The sequence below is a fragment of the Hipposideros armiger genome, unplaced genomic scaffold, assembly GCF_001890085.2.
Source record: "Hipposideros armiger isolate ML-2016 unplaced genomic scaffold, ASM189008v1 scaffold_1586, whole genome shotgun sequence".
NCBI classification, from domain to species: domain Eukaryota; kingdom Metazoa; phylum Chordata; class Mammalia; order Chiroptera; family Hipposideridae; genus Hipposideros; species Hipposideros armiger.
This window is the reverse complement of record NW_017732936.1, coordinates 3066-20866: the sequence shown is the minus strand read 5'-3', so window position 1 is coordinate 20866 and position 17801 is coordinate 3066. Positions and strand designations below refer to the sequence as shown.

The following is a 17801-nucleotide window of genomic DNA, read 5'->3' as shown; positions in this document are numbered from 1 at the left end:
ACTAAGAATATATGTGTATGTTAACTAGTGTTGGTTCCATTTGCTTTTTTAGAGAGCTGATCCTCCCCATCTAATGAAGGCTTCACTTGGTTTTAAGTGCATTAATTTGGTGTGCAATAGGCATGCACCCCAATTTTCTATCATGGATACAGGTTTTTCCTATTTTTGAAATATTTACTTCGTCATTTCAAGGGTAGTTAAATGCCTGGATTCAAGCCAACACCTCCACCTAGAAATTCTATTGCTATGTTTTTATTGGACAGGTAATTTACTTCTCTCTACTACTATTGTTTAGAGATTGGTTTTACAATTCTAGAACTGTCATAGCAAACAATGCTACTGCCAACTCACCCTTGATTACAAGAATAACTAACAGATGATCCAAACTTGGTGTCTTTGCTTATGTCCATATTGCCATTTGTGATATCTGGAGGCGATCCGCATGATTTACCTACAGGAAAGAAACAGAATTGGGGGATTGGGTGTAGAATACTTCCGACTTCTCTTAGCACATAAGGCCCCCACCTGGCTGTAGATTACTGAAGAGCATTTGCAGTTCCACAAATTTTGCCACTTAAGGAATCTCACAAGACTGCCTAAAAATCAAGCACTTACTAAGCACCACTTTCAGAAAGAACCTCCCCTCCAGTTCTGTCTCATCCCCATATTGTGCCTCCCAGAAAAATGGAAACTTTATTTGTTACCAAAGTGTTTACTGTGTGAGTCAACAAATGTAAAGTTAAGGTCTCAAAGTCTGGGCTTTTCTCCCCACCCCGTGCTTTCCTTTCCTTTCCTGAGTCACTCATTACTTAGTTTCAGTTGTGAAAATGGGAGACCCCTATCGAATGGAGATTTCCCCTCAATCATGCCTTGTAATGGTCATTTCTCATGAAATGAACTTGTAATGAAGGTGCCAGGAACTCAAAGCAGTAGGGAGATATGACCTACAAAAATAACTCTCACATCAACTGTACCTTACTTAGGCAAAGTTATTTAGTCATACGTGTTTGAGTCCCAAAATTTAAACAATTGCATCAGATCTTACAGATGTTTAACTGATACAGAGGAGTTCTCACTGCAGAGTTACTTACGTAAACAGGGTAGAGGTTTTGACCAGTCTGAGTTTTGTAAGCAGGTGATAACGAATTTTTTCCTGTGGTAACCAGGGCGGCATTCATAGTTCAAAGATGTTCCAATGGGAAACTCATCCCCATCAATCATATTTGTAGGCTTGGCAAATGGAAAATACTCTGGGGCTTTGCATTGACCTGGAGACCAAGACCACAGCAACATCAAAGTCAATGGAGAACATTTACTCTACTTTCTCTTTTTCTCCAATATGCTTCATAGATGTGATCAAAGAAGAAAATGAACAGTTTAAAAATGGTAAAAAGGATTGCTTTCCTTAGCAGCAACATTAGAAATGAGCTTTTTAAATCATCATGTACCCATTTAAAAAGTCCCTGCTATTTTGAAGGCAGTTACAATATATCCATATCTATATCATCTATCTCTATCTCTAGCTATATAATCTATACCTATCTATTCTTTCACTTAAGGGAAAACTAATTCATAGCTTCAAATTTTAGTCAGGAAGTTTTGTGCTCTGGTTTCATCTGTCCCATCTTTGTTTATCATTCTCTTGTGTGATAGATGCACTCATGCATTTTCCCATACATCTTCACTTTAGAGGACCACCCAGACCTAGCAGGACTGTAAGCCTCTTCTCTGGCCTTCAGTAGCAGTCATTACTATTAATAGATGTTGCCAAGTCAATTACTTCAGCACAAGGAAATTCAGCACATGCATTGTAGACAAAGCTCAAAAACTGAAGCGATACTTTGCTTTATGAGAGCATATATTTAAAAATGCATACATTGAAGGGCCGGCCGAGTGGCTCAGTTGGTTAAGAGCTTGCTCAAGAGTTTGAGCTCTGAGCAACAATGGTTCGATGCCCGGCCCGAGGTGAGCTGCTGCTGAGCTGCCAACAGGTGGCAAGATGGCTCAGCTTAAAAAAAAAAAGGGCTTTACAATTTGGGCCAGCCAAGTGGCGCGTTGGTTAAGAGCTGGCTTGGGATGCCAGAGGGCCCCGGTTCGGATCCCACATATAAGGGCCAGTGACACTGCCCTCTACAGCTAAGATGCTGAACAACAGCTCAACCTGGAGCTGGGCTGCCGTGAGTCGGCGGCGATGGCGTGGGCTGCAGCCCCTGCTGCAGTGGGTTGCCATGGGCTACCGTGTGTAGCCAGCAGCCAGCGTGAGCGGCCAGCAGCCACAGTGAGTGGCCGTCCAGAAGCCGATGACTGATCTACCTCCCCTGGGAAGAGCACAATTATGGTGCCAACTTGGGCCAGTGAAGCAGTGTCCTCCACAACTAGACTGAAGAACAAAAGGACAGCAACTTGTCTGTTCCCCTTCCCCCAATTCCCCAGCGCTGTTCCCATCCCCCAATTCCCCAATAAAATCTTAAAAAAAAAAGAAATGCATACATTGAATTAAATATTAGACTGTTACTTCTCCTTACGGCCTAAAACGTTTAAGTTAAAGTAATAAAAATACCATTTAGAGTCTAACAATATGTAACCAAGAAGTAATATCTGTTGGAAAAATATAATTTTACATTAGTTTTGGAAATATCTTTTCTTCCATTTTGGTTGATGTTCTATTCTCCCCCACAGCCCCTACTAATTAATTCAAATAATGGAAGATAAATTCAGACTGATAAATCAATTCTTCAATGTTATTAGGCTTCAAAGAGCCAACTTTTGGATTTATTGGTTTGCTCTGACTTATCTTTATTTTATCTTCACTGAAATTTTCTTATGTTTATTTGCTATGTTTTTAAAAAAATAAATTTCTTGGGATGATAAATTAATTTTTTATTTTCAGCTTTTCATTGTTTCTAAGTAAGCTTTCAGATTATTTTTATTATAAGTATAGATTTAGCTGCATTCCAAAAGTTTTGATGTACCATATTTTCAGTTCAAAATATTTGATAATGGCCATTGTAATTTCCTTATTGACCCATGACTTATTTACAAATGTTTTACATAATTTATAAACATTTGAGGAATTGTTTTGGCTGTGTATTTATTATTCAGCTTTGAAATTAATTGACGCTTGTTTTATGGTTCAGCATATGGTCAAATGAGGTAACTGTGTCATATGTATTTTTTTAAATGGTGTGCCTGTGATAGTGAGTGTAGTGTTTTGGTTATGTCAGTGAGGCCCAATCAACAATTAATCAAGCACATTTGTTTAAATCTTCTACAGTAAGTCCCTGACTTACAAACAAGTTCTGTTCTGGGAGAATGTTCATAAGTCAGATTCGTTTCTAAGTCCAACAAAGTGAGTCGTATACACCTTTGACACAATTATACAACATAAAGCCAATGGTTGAACGATTCATGTTGTAAGAACGAGTGACATCTACCATCTTTTCGCCTCGGTCTAATCTCTCAATTATTTTCTCTTTTGTTTCCATGGTTATTGCTTTGCGCTTCCTAGCAGTCCCCTCCACATCACCACTGCTTTTCCTCTTGCTTCGGGACATCCTGGGCTCTGATTGAGCACTGTACTGCCCTTCACTATCGCACTGTACAGTAAGCACACAGCAGCACCACCGTGACAATGTCCGGTAGACACGGGAGCTACTTCTGCGATTTGTTCACATCTACGAACAAATTTTAAAGCAAGGTCCATTCGTATCTGTGAAAGTTTGCAACTTGAATGTTTGTAAGTCAGGGACTTACTGTAATTACTGATTTGGGGGGCGGGGTCTGATTATTGTATCAGATACTAAAGGAATTGTATTAAAATATTCCACCTTGAGGCAGCTGGGTGGCTTAGTTGGTTAGTGTGTGTGGGCAACAGAGTTGATGGTTCCATTCCCACATGGGCCAGTGAGCTGCACCCTCCGCAACTAGATTGAAGACAACAGTTTGAGCTGAGCTGCTGCTGAGCTGCTGGTGGGTGGGCAGATGGCTCAGTTGGTTAGAGCGTGTGCTCTTAACAAGGTTGCTGGTTTGACTCCTGCATGGGATGGTGGGTTGCACCCCCCGCAACTAGATTGAAAACGGCGACTGGACTTGGAGCTGAGCTGCACGCTCCACAACCAAGATTGAAGGAAAATGACTTGATTTGGCACTGATGGGTCCTAGAAAAAACACATTGTTCCCTGAAAAAACACATTATTCCCCTATAAAGTTTTAAAAAGAAACATTCCATTTGATTGTACATTTGTCTTACTTAATTTTCTAATTCTGTCCATTTTAAATTTTATTTTTATTATATTTTGTGATATATTATGTCTAGTAATAAATTTTGTGTCAAATTCTACTTTGTCTACTTTATTTGTAGGACAAATGGAAAACAAATATTAATATGGTAGCTTTAATCTTCAATATATCAATAAATATTTTAAATCTAAACCACAATGGTCATTTAAAGACAGAGATTATCATAGTGCCACATTTGCCAAATCAGTTTTCTTCTGGTTTGTTTTTGCAGGGTATATTTTCCATCCTTTTTTTTTTTTTTTTTTAAGCTGAGCCATCCTGCCACCTGTTGACAGCTTAGTGGCAGCTCAGCTTGGGCTGGGATTCGAACCGCTGTTGCTCAGAGCTTGAACTCTTGAACAAGCTCTTAACCAACTGAGCCACTCGGCCGGTCCTCCATCCTTTTATATTCATCCATTCTGTCTCTAAACACGTATATTGTTTCTTTTGTATGTACCATGTAGTTTTTATTTTTAATTTATTATAATAGAGCTTCCCAAACTTACTCAGTTCACAGCACTGTTAGGGTCTCAGTAATATGTTTGTGTCCTTCCTAACCAAAAAAGAAACACTTAACAGTTCCATTTATTAAATAATTAGGTCTGAACAACTTAATAAGTTTTGTGTCCACCACAATTCTTTTTTTTTTAATTTTTTTTTAAATTGGGGAATTGGGGGATGGGAACAGTGCTGGGGAATTGGGGGAAGGGGAACAGACAAGTTGCTGTCGTTTTGGTCTTCAGTCTAGTTGTGGCCGCTCACGCTGGCTGCTGGCTACATACAGTAGCCCATGGCAACCCACTGCCACAGGGGCTGCAGCCTACGCCGTCGCCAGCAACTCATGGCAACTCAGCTCCAAGTTGAGCTGTTGTTTAAAATCTTAGCTGTAGAGGGCAGTGTCACTGGCCCTCATATGTGGGATCTGAACCGGGGCCCTCTGGCATCCCAAGCCAGTTCTTAACCATCGCGCCATTCGGCCGGCCCTCCACCACAAGTCTTAACAATTAAATGTTGAGCACTGCTCAAATTCTCAAATCTTGGAATCAGATTATAAACCACCACCTCATTTCCCATTCCACATAATTGTTATTTGGTATTTTATTATAGCCACTGTTGAAAACTAACTTTGCAAAGACTTCATATCATCAAGAGGAACTTACTGCAATCTAATGTAAGTAGTAGCTACTCTGAGCTAGCAGCTTATATGCTATCTGAGAGATATTGAGTACGGATGTGTTTCCATTGAAAATTTAAAATATCCCACAGGTCCCCTGTGAGTTCACGGAGGCCTCCAGGGCACCTCAGCCCACAGTTTGGGTAATGCAGCAGTATGACAATCTATGTCTTTAAAGCAGAATTATCTGTTTATATTTAATATAATTGTTGATATGTTATTTGGGATTAGATCTATCATCTTCCTATTTTGCTTTTTTTTTTTAAAGATTTTATTGGGGAGTTGGGGGAGGGGAACAGTGTTGGGGAATCAGAGAAGGGGAACAGGCAAGTTGCTGTCCTTTTGTTCTTCAGTCTAGTTGTAAAGGATGTCGCTTCACTGGCCCATGTTGGTATTATCATTGCGCTTTTCCCGGGTGAGGCAATCGGTTGCCGGCCATTGGATGGCTGTTCACGGTGGCTCACGGCATTTCTCGTCGGCCAATGGCCACTCACGGCAGCCTAGCTCCAAGTCGAGCTGCTGATCACCATCTTAGCTATAGAGGGCGCCACGTCACTGGCCCATGTAGGAACTGAACCGGCGGTCTTGCTGCTCAGAGCTCACACTCCCAAGCGAACTCTTAACCAACTGAGCCACTCGGCCAGCCCCCCTATTTTGCTTTTTATTTGATCTATTTTCTATTCTCTTCTATTTTGCCTTCTTTGTGATTATCAATTATAGTTATCATTTTATTGTTATTTGTATTAGATTATTAGTTATACATTCTTTTATTGTTCCTTTAAAAAGAAGCATGCATCCTTAACATATTAACATGTAATTAACAATTATTCCCCCAACATTGCAAGAACCATTGAAAATGCTAACTCCATGTACTTCCTTCCTGTCCTTTGTTCTATCATTATCATGTATTTAAATTCTACGTGTATTTTAAACTCCCACTAGTCATGTTCAATGTGCACACCGCAGGTTGTTTGTTGGGCTAGAACCATTTGCTCCTATTAGGGAATAGTAACAGATTTCCTCAGTAGGCTCAAGTAAGATTTTGAAAATCTACATAGAAATGTGTGGTAGGCTAAATAATGAGCTCCCAAAGACATCCATACCCTAATCCCTGGAGCCCCTGAATGTCACCTACTATGGTAATAAGGCTCTACAAATGTGATGAAGAATCTTGATATTGGAAGATTATCCTGGATTATCTGTGTGGGCCCTAAATATAATCTCAAAGGTCTTCATAAGAAAGAGGTAAAGGATCAAAGGAGACAGAAGAAGGAGATTAAAGATGTTGCATTGCTCTTTCTGAAGGTACAGAAAGGGGCCATGAGTCCAAAGAATGTAGGCAGACTCTGGAAGACAGAAAGAGCAAGGAAACCTATTTAGTCCGGAGCCTCCAGAAGGAATACAGCCCTATGGACCCATTTTAAGTTTGACTGCCAGAACTGTAAGAGAATAAATTTCTGTTGTTTTAAACCATTAAGGCTGTGGTAATTGTGGTAATGTGTTATAACAGCAATAAGAAATGACTACAAAGGATAGTGGCATATAGTGTTACAAACTTTGAACTCGTAGACTCCTGGACTTGAATCCAATGTCTTCTACTTACTAGCTTTGAGGTCTTAGATCAGCTGCTTAATCTCATTGTGCCCCCGTTTCATCTTCATAAAGATGATGATAATATTTACCTGGTATATTTGCTGGTAGGGTCAAAATGCAAAGCATTTAGTTACACTATATATACTTGATAAACTGTAGTATAGTTATTATTCATAGAAAAGAAAAATGTTAACACGTAAATTGGAATATTCTGTAAAAGTGGGAACGCTCCCTTTGCTTCCAAGAGTTTATTTCCTGCGTATGTGTTGGGACCTCAGTGACCTGTGATCTCAGAAGCTCTCCTGAATGAGTGTGTCCCAGATGCAGCCTGGGATTTAATCTCTAACTCATGAGCTCTATCATGATTCCCACTGGACCACTGACAGATATGAGAATTCCTAAAGAAAATATGATAGATCCAAGTAGCTGTTAGGTGTGAATGATTACTAAGTTGCCTTTTTCCTGTTTAGTGGCTTTCATCAGAATTAGGGGACTTATTCTGTATACCCTACGTAAGCAAAGCGTGGTGGTCCAAGAAAGCTCATATTTCTTACTTATTTTTCTCTAATAGTAGACAGCCTTATATCTATCACTACACATTCTCTTCATGGAACCAGCAGTTGTTAAGAGTTGTTAAGAGTGCCCTGGCTTATGTTCCTTGCCTCATCTTGTGCCACTTTGTCGTCTGAGCTGTGGCCCTTTCCCTTTCTTTAAGTTTGACATATATTCTTTCTACTGTCTATGATATTCTTTCTGCTTTTATCTTCACTCTAACTCCCGCTCTTCCTCTAGGTCTCTGCTAAAATGCCACTTCCATATTGAAGCCTTCTCTGGCCCTCTTAGGGATTTCAAATCTAAACTACTTCCCTCTACCCCACCCCATCATTATTTCTAATCAGACCCTTTCCATTTCCATTGATATCAGTTATTACAAGTTGTGCTTTTTAGATTTGTGTGCTTTAAAAATATCTATTTCTCTCAATAGATATTAGACATGCGTAATATGAAGGCAAGAGACTCCATGATTTTTGTTCTTCTAAAAGTATACTTTGTCCAGGCACTCAGTGCATATTTGAGGCAATGCACAACTGAATGATGAAATTGCCTACAAAACTTAAGAAAAAAAACCAGGAGCCCAGGCTACATCTCCCAAAGCTCTGACTCAGTGGGTCTGAGTTACAGGCCAGGAAGCTGTATGTTTAAAAAGTTTCACAGGTGATTTTGATAAATAACAGCACTTTGAGATCCACTGTGGTAAACAGTAAAAATTTACCAAGTAAATTACAATTCCTGTGATTTCAAATAGTATGCCTTCACTTTTTCTCTGGCTGATATGTGGGATGAATGTAATTTTGAAATTTGTTGTATCCATTAATGCTGAACAAGGGAAGAGACTCCAAGTAGAGTTCCTGGTGCCAAAAGTTTTACTAGGAAAGGCTGTCACAGCAAAGCTCACAGGGAGAGGATAGAAAGAGAGATAAAGCAACAAAACAAATGGAATGAACTGTTCTTGGAATGGCATCCCTTTTCTTTAATTACCTAAAATTCTTAACCTGAGTTCTAGAAATATGCAATAATAAAATGCAAATTTGTATAATAGCCCAAATTAAAAGGAATATATGAAACTTAACCAGAAAAAGCTTAATCTAGTCTCCTTTTCCTCCTTCATTAATAATCTCTCAAATTATGGTAAGTTCCTATGATAAATACATTAATATAAACTCTAAACTCAAGATCCATCATAGTTTTTGTAAAAGACCTTTGTATAGCTTTAAGATAGTTTTATTTATTAATATATATTACATAAAATAATTGAAAAATATTTGAAGTGTAAAATTTGATGATGTTTGATATGTATGTGTACCATGAAACCATCACTACAATCAAGACAGCAAATATTTCCATCATACTCCCTATAATTTCCTCATGTGCCTTTGTAATTTACCCATTTCTTTACCTCCTTCTCTATGCAAGCTCCCACCTGCTTCCACTTACTACAGATTGATTTGACTTTCTAGAATTTCACATAAACTGAATCACTCAGTTTGTATTTTTTGGGGGGCAGGCTCTAGCATTTACACAGCAAAATATTTTGAGTTTTATCCAGGTTGTTGCATATATAAAAAAAAAAGTTTCTTTTTTGCTGAGTAGTATTCACTTGTACAAATATACCGTAATTTACATTCAGCTGTTGAAGGACATTTGAATTGTTTCCAGTTGTTGCCTATTACAAATAAACCTGCTAGGAAATTTCATGTCCAAGTTTGTATGGACATATGCTCTCATTTCTCTTGAATAAATACTTAGGAATAAAATGCTTAGTCATATGATACATGTGTTTTAATGTTTTAAGAAATGACCAAACTGTTTTCCAAAGTGGTTTTATCATTTTACCAATGAGCAGCATATGATGTTCCAGTTAATTCACCTTATTGTCAACACTTGGTATTGTCAGTTTAAAAAATGTTAGCCATTCTAGTGGATGTATATAGTGATTGTAGTTTTTGTCTTGGATGACACAGTCCATTTTCAAATACACCTGATTCAAAACTTCCACTCAAGGCAGGTTGATTTATTCTGTTATAACCACAATTTATTCATTATTACTTCCATATCTTTTCAAACATGAGCTCCCCGTTCTGCATATTCTACTCTTTAGTGAAGGAAACTGTAAATGTTTTGTTTAAGCAACCTTATCAGTTAAGACATAAAAAGCATGCACTGGCAAAAAATTAATATTTTTATATTTAAATATATTTATATATTTTATAAAACAAACATTGTGCTATACGAGGTCAGACAATTAATTAAGGTTGTGAACTCATCCTAGAAAAAGTGCTACATATCTCATTGCTGAATATCACTATGGTCACCTTTGAAGTACTCCCATTGGGAGGCTATGCACTGATGCCAGTGTTGAGTCCACCCTTCAAAGCAATTTTGGAACTCTTTTTCTGGAATGGCTATCAGAGCTGTTGTCTTATTAACTTTGATGTCCTGAATGTTATCAAAATGTCTTCCTTTCAATATTTCCTTTATCTTCAGGTAAAGAAAGAAGTCATTGGCTGCCAGATCAGGTGAGTAGGGATGGTGTTCCAATACAGTTATTTGTTTACTGGCTAAAAACTCCCTCACAGACAGTGCTGTGTGGGCTGGTGCATTGTCGTGATGCAAGAGCCATGAATTGTTGGTGAAAAGTTCAGGTCCTCTAACTTTTTCACACAGCCTTTTCAGCACTTTCAAATAGCAAACTTGGTTAACTGTTTGTCCAGATGGTACAAATTCATAATGAATAATCCTTCTGATATCAAAAAAGGTTAGCAACATTGTTGTAAGAAGTTCACAAACTTAATTGTCAGAACTTGTATATTACCTTTGGTATATTATATAATATTTGTGTTATGTAGTATGATATATAATATAGGATATTATATAATGTATTAATTTATAATATATATTATATATGATGTATATATTATACATTAAATATATAATATGTACTATAATATATACTATTATGTATTATAGATAAATGATATATACAACTACACTTAATATATTATAATTATATTATACATTATGTAGCTTAATAAAGCTATTATATATAATTGTATAATTATAACATATAATGTAATTATGTGTTATACAAAACGAAAATATAACATATTGTTATATATGTCCTAGATTATAAATATAACATAATTTATATAGACAAAAATGTCATATAACAGAAATGTAACAATTATGTTACATATTAAACATATTAAAATATTATGTTTATTTAAATATTTATATTTGATAATTGTACATTTATAAATTATATATGCATATTAATATTGTATGTTATATAAAAATAGAAATTTAAAGAAATAGGATACAGATGAAATAAACATTTTAAATGCTTTGTTAATCACGATGACTTAATATGATCATTAACTAACATCTAAAGGGACAAAAGACAGTAATAGTGAGTTTCTCTGTTAATAATGGTGAATATAAAGCTATATTTTAACTAGTTTCTTGATACTTTTTACTTTTTTTTTTTGGTCAGTTGTGATTAGACTGACAGTGTTTCTTCCTCATAATGTGTCTGACAAAGAGCTTGTATATGCTTGTGTCTGTGCATCTGGGTGTGTGTGTTTGTGTGACTGTGTGTGTGTGTGGGGGGTGTCAGCTGTACCATTTTCTTGCTTGCTTGAGTTGAACTTACTAGAATTATTTCATTCAGTGTTTGTATGCAGGAAAATCTTGAAGTTACTTGTCCAACTGTGAAAATTATAATAGATAAAACTAGGTAATATAAACCATACATCTTCAATCTGAGCATATGTAAATTGAAATATCTCACAAAACACAGAAAGCAAACAGGAACACCCCTCCTTTCAACCCTGAATCTCTCCGGGTAACAAAGTGAGATCTGAACGGAGGACCAGATGAGGGCGCCAGAGACTGCTCTATATTAAACACTGTCTTAGTAATCCATAATTAATGCATTAATTTTTGTATAAAATATATATCCCTGTGAGTCATCCTGTACAACCTTTTTTTAAAAAAAAATTGTCCCCCTTTAGAAGCCACCTTGAGATGTGTAGGAGGGGCAGAGACGATGAACAGATTGGTTCCACTTCTGCACATGACCATTAAAAATTGAGAGGGGTATCTCAGTTGCAGAGGTCTCCCCCTTTCACCAGGAGTGAGGGGTGCCAGACCCTCCCCAGCTCAGGGTTCCAGTGCCCAGGAGAGAAGTCCCCATAACTTCTGGTTGTGAAAACCAGCAGAGATTGTGGCTGAATGAGAAGGAGGGTGGCTGGAGTCCCAGGTGTTCCTCTTAAAGGGACCATGCCAGAAATTACTCACTGACGGAATCACTGGCTCTCAGTTTCAGTGCTGAGGCAGCAGCTGGAGAGGCGGCCGGGACATATGGAGAGGAACTGAGTTTTCTGGCTTCAGGACAGAGGCTAGAGGGGCAGCTTTCTCCCAGACAGAGGAGCTGGCAGATGCCATTGTTTCTTGTTGAGCCCTCCCCCTTCCCAGCATGCATGTGCTGGTGGCCACCAGATCTGAGTCTCCATCAAGCTGGCAAGCGCTGTATGCCACGACCTGGTGATTTTGCCCTACCCAACATTCTGACACACCCAAGCCACTTCCAGTGGCTTTTTCATACAAACTGCCTGCCTTGGCTCATGTTACAGACTTCCCTAAGGTCTCTCAAAGGTTTGCAGAACCCAGACAAGAAGCACCTGGCTTGAGCATATTCCATCCCTCCGGCTGAGCAACCCTAAGCCAGGCACTAGTGGTAGCCATCTGTGGATTGCTTTGTGGCTCCTGCTGGGTGGCTCTGGGTGGAGCATGGGCTTCGGCTGAACTTAACTTGCAGCAGGTCCCCTCCCAGGTGGCCCTGGAGCTGGCGTGCTCAAGGGCCAGCTTTGAAATGAGCTGGAGCACCACCCAGCCACCTGCAAGGAGGACACACCCAAGGGGCAGATTGGGCAGACACCAGAGCCCTGCTGAGGCAGATCCTGCTCTGTAGGGTCAGTCCCTGCACCACAACTCCTCCACTGTAGTCAGGGCCAGTCCTCACAACTAATGATTCCAAGGGTCAATCCCTCCTATTAATGTGCAAATAGCAACCAAGGCTCAACTACTAGAGGAGGGTGTGGCTGAGGTGACCAGGAAGACTGCACCACTGAGCCCCACAGAACACCTACTAGATAAGGCCACTCTACTAAGACTGGGAGACACAGCAGCCCTTTCTAATACATAGAAACAAACACAGAGGGGCAGCCAAAATGGGGAGACAAAGAAACATGTCTCAAATTAAAGAACAACAAACCTCCAGAAAAAAAAAAATGGAGATAAGCAATCTACCAGAGGCAGAGTTCCAAACACTGGTTATAAGGATGCTCAATGATCTCAGGGAGAACTTCAACAAAGAGATAGGAAACAGAAAAAATGGAGATAGAAAACATGAAAAAGAACCAGTCAGAAATAAAGGATACAATAACCGAAATGAAGAATACATCACAGGGAATCAACAGTAAATTAGATAAAGCAGAGGGTCGAATCAGCAATTTAGAAGATAAAATAGGAGAAAACACCCAATCAGAACAGCAAAAAGAATAAAGAATCCAAAAAAAATGAGGAGAGTTTAAGGGATCTCTGGGACAACATCAAACATACTAACATTTGCATTATAGGGGCACCAGAAGGAGAAGAGAGAGCAAGGAATTGAAAATCTATTTGAAAAAATAATGAAGGAAAACTTGCCTACCTGGTGAAGGAAATAGATATACATGCCCAGGAAGCACAGAGAGTTCCAAACAAGATGAACCCAAAGAGGCCAACATTAAGACACATCATAATTAAAATGCCAAAGATTAAAAACAAAGAGAGGATCTTAAAAGTAGCAAGAGAAAAGCAGTTAGTTACATAGTGAGGAGCTCCCATAAGACTCTCAGCAGATTTCTCAACAGCAACTTTGCAGGCCAGAAGGGATTGGCACAAAATATTCAATGTGATGAAAAGCAAGGACCTACAACCAAAATTACTCTACACAGCAAAGCTATCATTTAGAATCGAGGACAGATAAAGAGCTCCCGGACAAGAAAAAGCTAAAGGAATTCATCATCACCAAACCAGTATTACAAGGAACTGTAGAGAGGCTTCTTTAAGATGAAAACAATAAAATAAAAACTATGAATCATAAATGGCAATAACTACATATCTATCAACAATTACTTTCAATGTAAATCAATTAAATGCACAAGTTGAAAGATGGGGGCTGAATGGATAAGAAAATAAGACCCTTACATATGCTGCCTACAAGAGACTTCAGATTGACAGACACACACAGACTGAAAGTAAAGGGATGAACAAAGATTTTTTTCATGAAAATGGAAACAAACAAACAAACAAAGCTAGGTTAGCAATACTTATACTAGACAAAATAGATTTTTTTAAAAAGGCTACAACAACAGACAAAGAAGTACCTAGTAATCCCACTTCTGGGTATCCAAAGAAACCCAAAATGCTACTTTCATGGGACATGCTCATTCATATGTTCATTGCAGCATTATTTACACTAGCCAAGATATAAAGCCAACCTGGATGTCCCTGAATGGATGAATGGATAAAGAAGAGTTGGTACATATACACAATAGGATATTACTCAGCCTAAAAAACAGATTGAAACCTTGCTATCTGCGACAACATGAATGGACCTAGAGGTTATTGTGCTGAGTATAGTAACTCAGACAGTAAAAGACAAATGTCATATGATTTCACTTATAAGTGGAATCTAAAGAACAAAATAAACAAATGAAACAGAAACAAACTCATAAATACAGAAAACATTTTGACTCGGGTTGGGGGTAGGTGAAAAAGGGGAAGGGATTAAAAAGTAGAAGTTGGTTGTTACACAGTAATCATGCAGATGTAGGGCATAGTATAAGGAATATAGTCAATAATATTGTAATAACTATGTATGGTGTCAAATGGGTACTAGATCTATTGGGGTGATAGATGGGAGGGGGTTGGGGGTAAGGTGAAAAAAGGTGAAGGGATTAAGAAATACAAATTTGGTAGTTAGTTATAAAATAGTCATGGGGATGTAAAGTAAAGTATAGGAAATATAATCAATAATATGGTAATAACTATGTATAGTGCCAGGTGGGTACTAGTCAGGGGGATCACTTTGTAAATTATATAATTGTCTAACCACTATGCTGTACACCTGAAATTAATATAAAAATAATATTAAATGTCAACTGTAATTAAAAAATTTAAAAAGGGGGGAAGGGAGAGTTGAAGGAGAATGAGAGGTTCAAAGTTCCAGGTCTTGGTGATGTAATATACAGCATAGGAAATATCGTCAATAATATTGGGATAGCATGGTACAATTTCAGATTTTTGCTAGACTTATAATGGTGATCACTTCTTTAGCATATAATCAATAATGTGGTAACAACTATGTATAGTGCCAGGTGGATATTGTTGAATAACTATGATGTACACCTGAAACTAATATAATATTGTATGTTAGCTATATTTTAATAAAAATCTTAAAAAAATTCATCCCTTCAGTGCTGCTAAAGCCATGCTCCTTCAACTCAGATTTTTCTGATCATTGGAGCTGAGATGTCTCCGTTTTCAGTCATCTGGTGGCCTTTAATGCTCTCTTACGTGACTTCCTAATCATGGTTTCTTAAATCTGCATGGGGATTTTCAGGTTATGAAACACAGTCACATACTCTACCTCATACGATTTTCACAATAACTCTGATAACAGATGTTAATTATGTTCCTTTTATACTCATGGACACTGAAAGACAGGGATGCTAATTGACTTGCTGGGTCCAAGACCCCCATTTGGTAAGTAGCAGAGGCTGGAAAAACCAGAACCTTGGTCTCCCAATTAAGGAGATTTCCATATAACCTTCTCACCCTATTTCTACCTGGGATGCATAGCTCTCGTATGCTTCTTTTCAACTCTAACGTGCTGTGACACCATTAGCATTCCTTCAGCATTTTCTTTATCTAAACTACTTTGGCAAATAAATTACTAGATAGTTTACTTTAGGGTGTTTCACATTAGGAGGTTATTGTGATGACCTTAGTAAAAAAAAATTATATATATAAATATACTTTTTGCATTTAATAGAGCCTGGGATTGTTTTATAACAGCAACTTAATAAACACGGGCAATTTATAACTACATTTTAATAAGAAGGGAGCCAAATACTCGCAAGGTCCACAACAATTTCTAAGCACTGACAACTGATTGCTTAACTTAGTTGGGATGCCTCTCTTCTAAAAACAAAAGTTTAGGTTTTGTCACATTTCCTCACTAGACAGGTTCCTTTTCTGATGTCTAAGGAGATAAAATATTAATACCAGCTTATGGGGAACTTGTTTACTCTCTTAGAAGAGAAAGCACCATTCTATAATGAAAGCAAAATGTCTAGTGACAGGGAAGAGCAAATTCAGTTGTCAAAAGAGACTGGAGAAAAAGAACTGAGACTGTCACTTCAACTGAGATGTTGCCCATGAGTCTAAGCAACTAAGACGTCTTGTGGGAAAGCCAAAAACAGGAAGAGAAGGCTTCTCATTGAAGTTGTTTACCTATTTGAAGTTCAAAAGAAGGAAGGGAAGATGCAGCCTCAAAATCTGCATAATAGTTATAATACGCTTTTTGTACTCAATTTATGGCTACAATGGGACAATCAGTAAGCATCTCAACAGTCCCTTCTACAGGCAACTAGCTAAACTGAGGGTTCTGGAGCTTCGAGCCCTGTATGGGATGGGATGTCTTACCTTAGGCGCTCAACAAGTGCACATTAATGATGGTGGTGGTGGTTTGGGGTGTGAGTGGGGTGAATATAGCCTGAGGTAGGGCATTTTTTCAGGTGGAAAATGCACCCTCCAGGACTACTTGTCCAAAACCCCTTGGGAACAAAGTGCAGAGCTAATGGCTGGGGGATAGAAATTGATTAAGCGACAGGCACTGTGTTAGACCCTTGACACGCTTTCTGCCATTTAGGCAGCAACACCATGAGGTAGAGATATCAGTGTTCCCACTTCACAAGTAAGCAAAAAGACTCAGGCAGGGGTAGTGACTTTTCTCACAGTTAAGAAGTTGCTAGGATTTGAGCCCAGGCTTGTCGAATTTCCAAACCCCTTTCCTTGCACAAGGAGAAACTCCATGCTCTGCTCTAGCCAACCTTTGTTAATAATATACAAAAACCAGGGATTTCGTGCAGCGCCCATTTAGCATCTGCGCCCTCCTCTGCCCTGGGGGCGACATAAGCCCCTGCAGAGGGGGACCTCAACATTTACCCAGAGGCAACCAGGGGTCAGGTACACAGAGGGGATCCCAGAGCCCCATGCCCTCGTCATCTCGCGCGCGCTTAACCCACTGGAAGCGACACAACAACAGCCCAGCGCGGCGCGAGTCCGCTGTGCTCCGACTGTGTTGCCCCCTTGGGCCGCTCCCCACGCCCGCCCGCGTCTCACCCCAGGCCGCCGGCAGCTCGAGCAGCACCAGAACCGCTAGGAGGGCTCCTCCGGAGCAGGAGAGGGGGGGCGCCAGCAGCCGGAGAGGCACCGGGCTCCTCCGAGTAGAGGCTCCCATCTTCCCCAAGCACTTCTAGGAACCCGATGCGATCTGGAAGAAAATCGAAGTCATGGGAACGCTCAACCAAGAGAAGAGACCACACGCAAAGCTGAGCGCCCTGGGGAGCTGAGGAGCGCTGCTGGGGTTCCGGGACAAAAAGCTTTTGACCACAGCTTCCTCTTAATGGGACAGGTCTTGTTTACTTGCACTTTGCATTGTTTCTAGCGAGCCTCCTTCCCGAAGACACCTCAGGGACTCCCATACAGGAACAAAGTCTGGGAATTCTTCAGCTCCTTGGTGTGGAAGTTCCCCATGTGTGGCTGGGCAGTTCCAGACAAAGGTGGTGGATTCTCGCAGCTCAGCTCCCACCCACCTCTGCCTGACCTTTGTCCTTTGCAAGAATCCATGTGGGTAGGTCAGCTAATGAAATGCCTGCTGTGTGTGTATGTATGAGACAGTTGCAGACAAATACACAGTGTACAGTTCAGGGACTATGAAGAACACATTTCTTTATATTGAGTTGTGTATACCCAGCCACTGGAAGGTTTCAAAGTGTTTTCATCAAATTTGCATTTTAAAAATCGAATTCTTCTGTAATACGGAGACTGGATTGGCATAAAGCAATAGTAGCTAGAGAGGCCAGAA

The 17801-nt window shown here is 39.2% G+C and overlaps 1 protein-coding gene across 2 annotated transcripts in view; it reads right to left on the bottom strand.

The window, feature by feature from the left end:
* The window catches only part of CR1 (complement C3b/C4b receptor 1 (Knops blood group)), a 99214-nt gene extending 81695 nt beyond the window's left edge, over positions 1–17519 (bottom strand). For both annotated transcript variants that reach the window (XM_019634331.1, XM_019634332.1), the window contains exons 1-3: positions 17057–17519; positions 1092–1268; positions 352–451 (exon numbers count right to left, since the gene is read on the bottom strand). In XM_019634331.1, the coding sequence (XP_019489876.1) occupies positions 352–451; positions 1092–1268; positions 17057–17174 (395 nt within the window). In that variant the 5' untranslated portion in view covers positions 17175–17519. The remainder of the gene's footprint in view (positions 1–351; positions 452–1091; positions 1269–17056) is intronic.
* Positions 17520–17801: the final 282 nt, after the last annotated feature.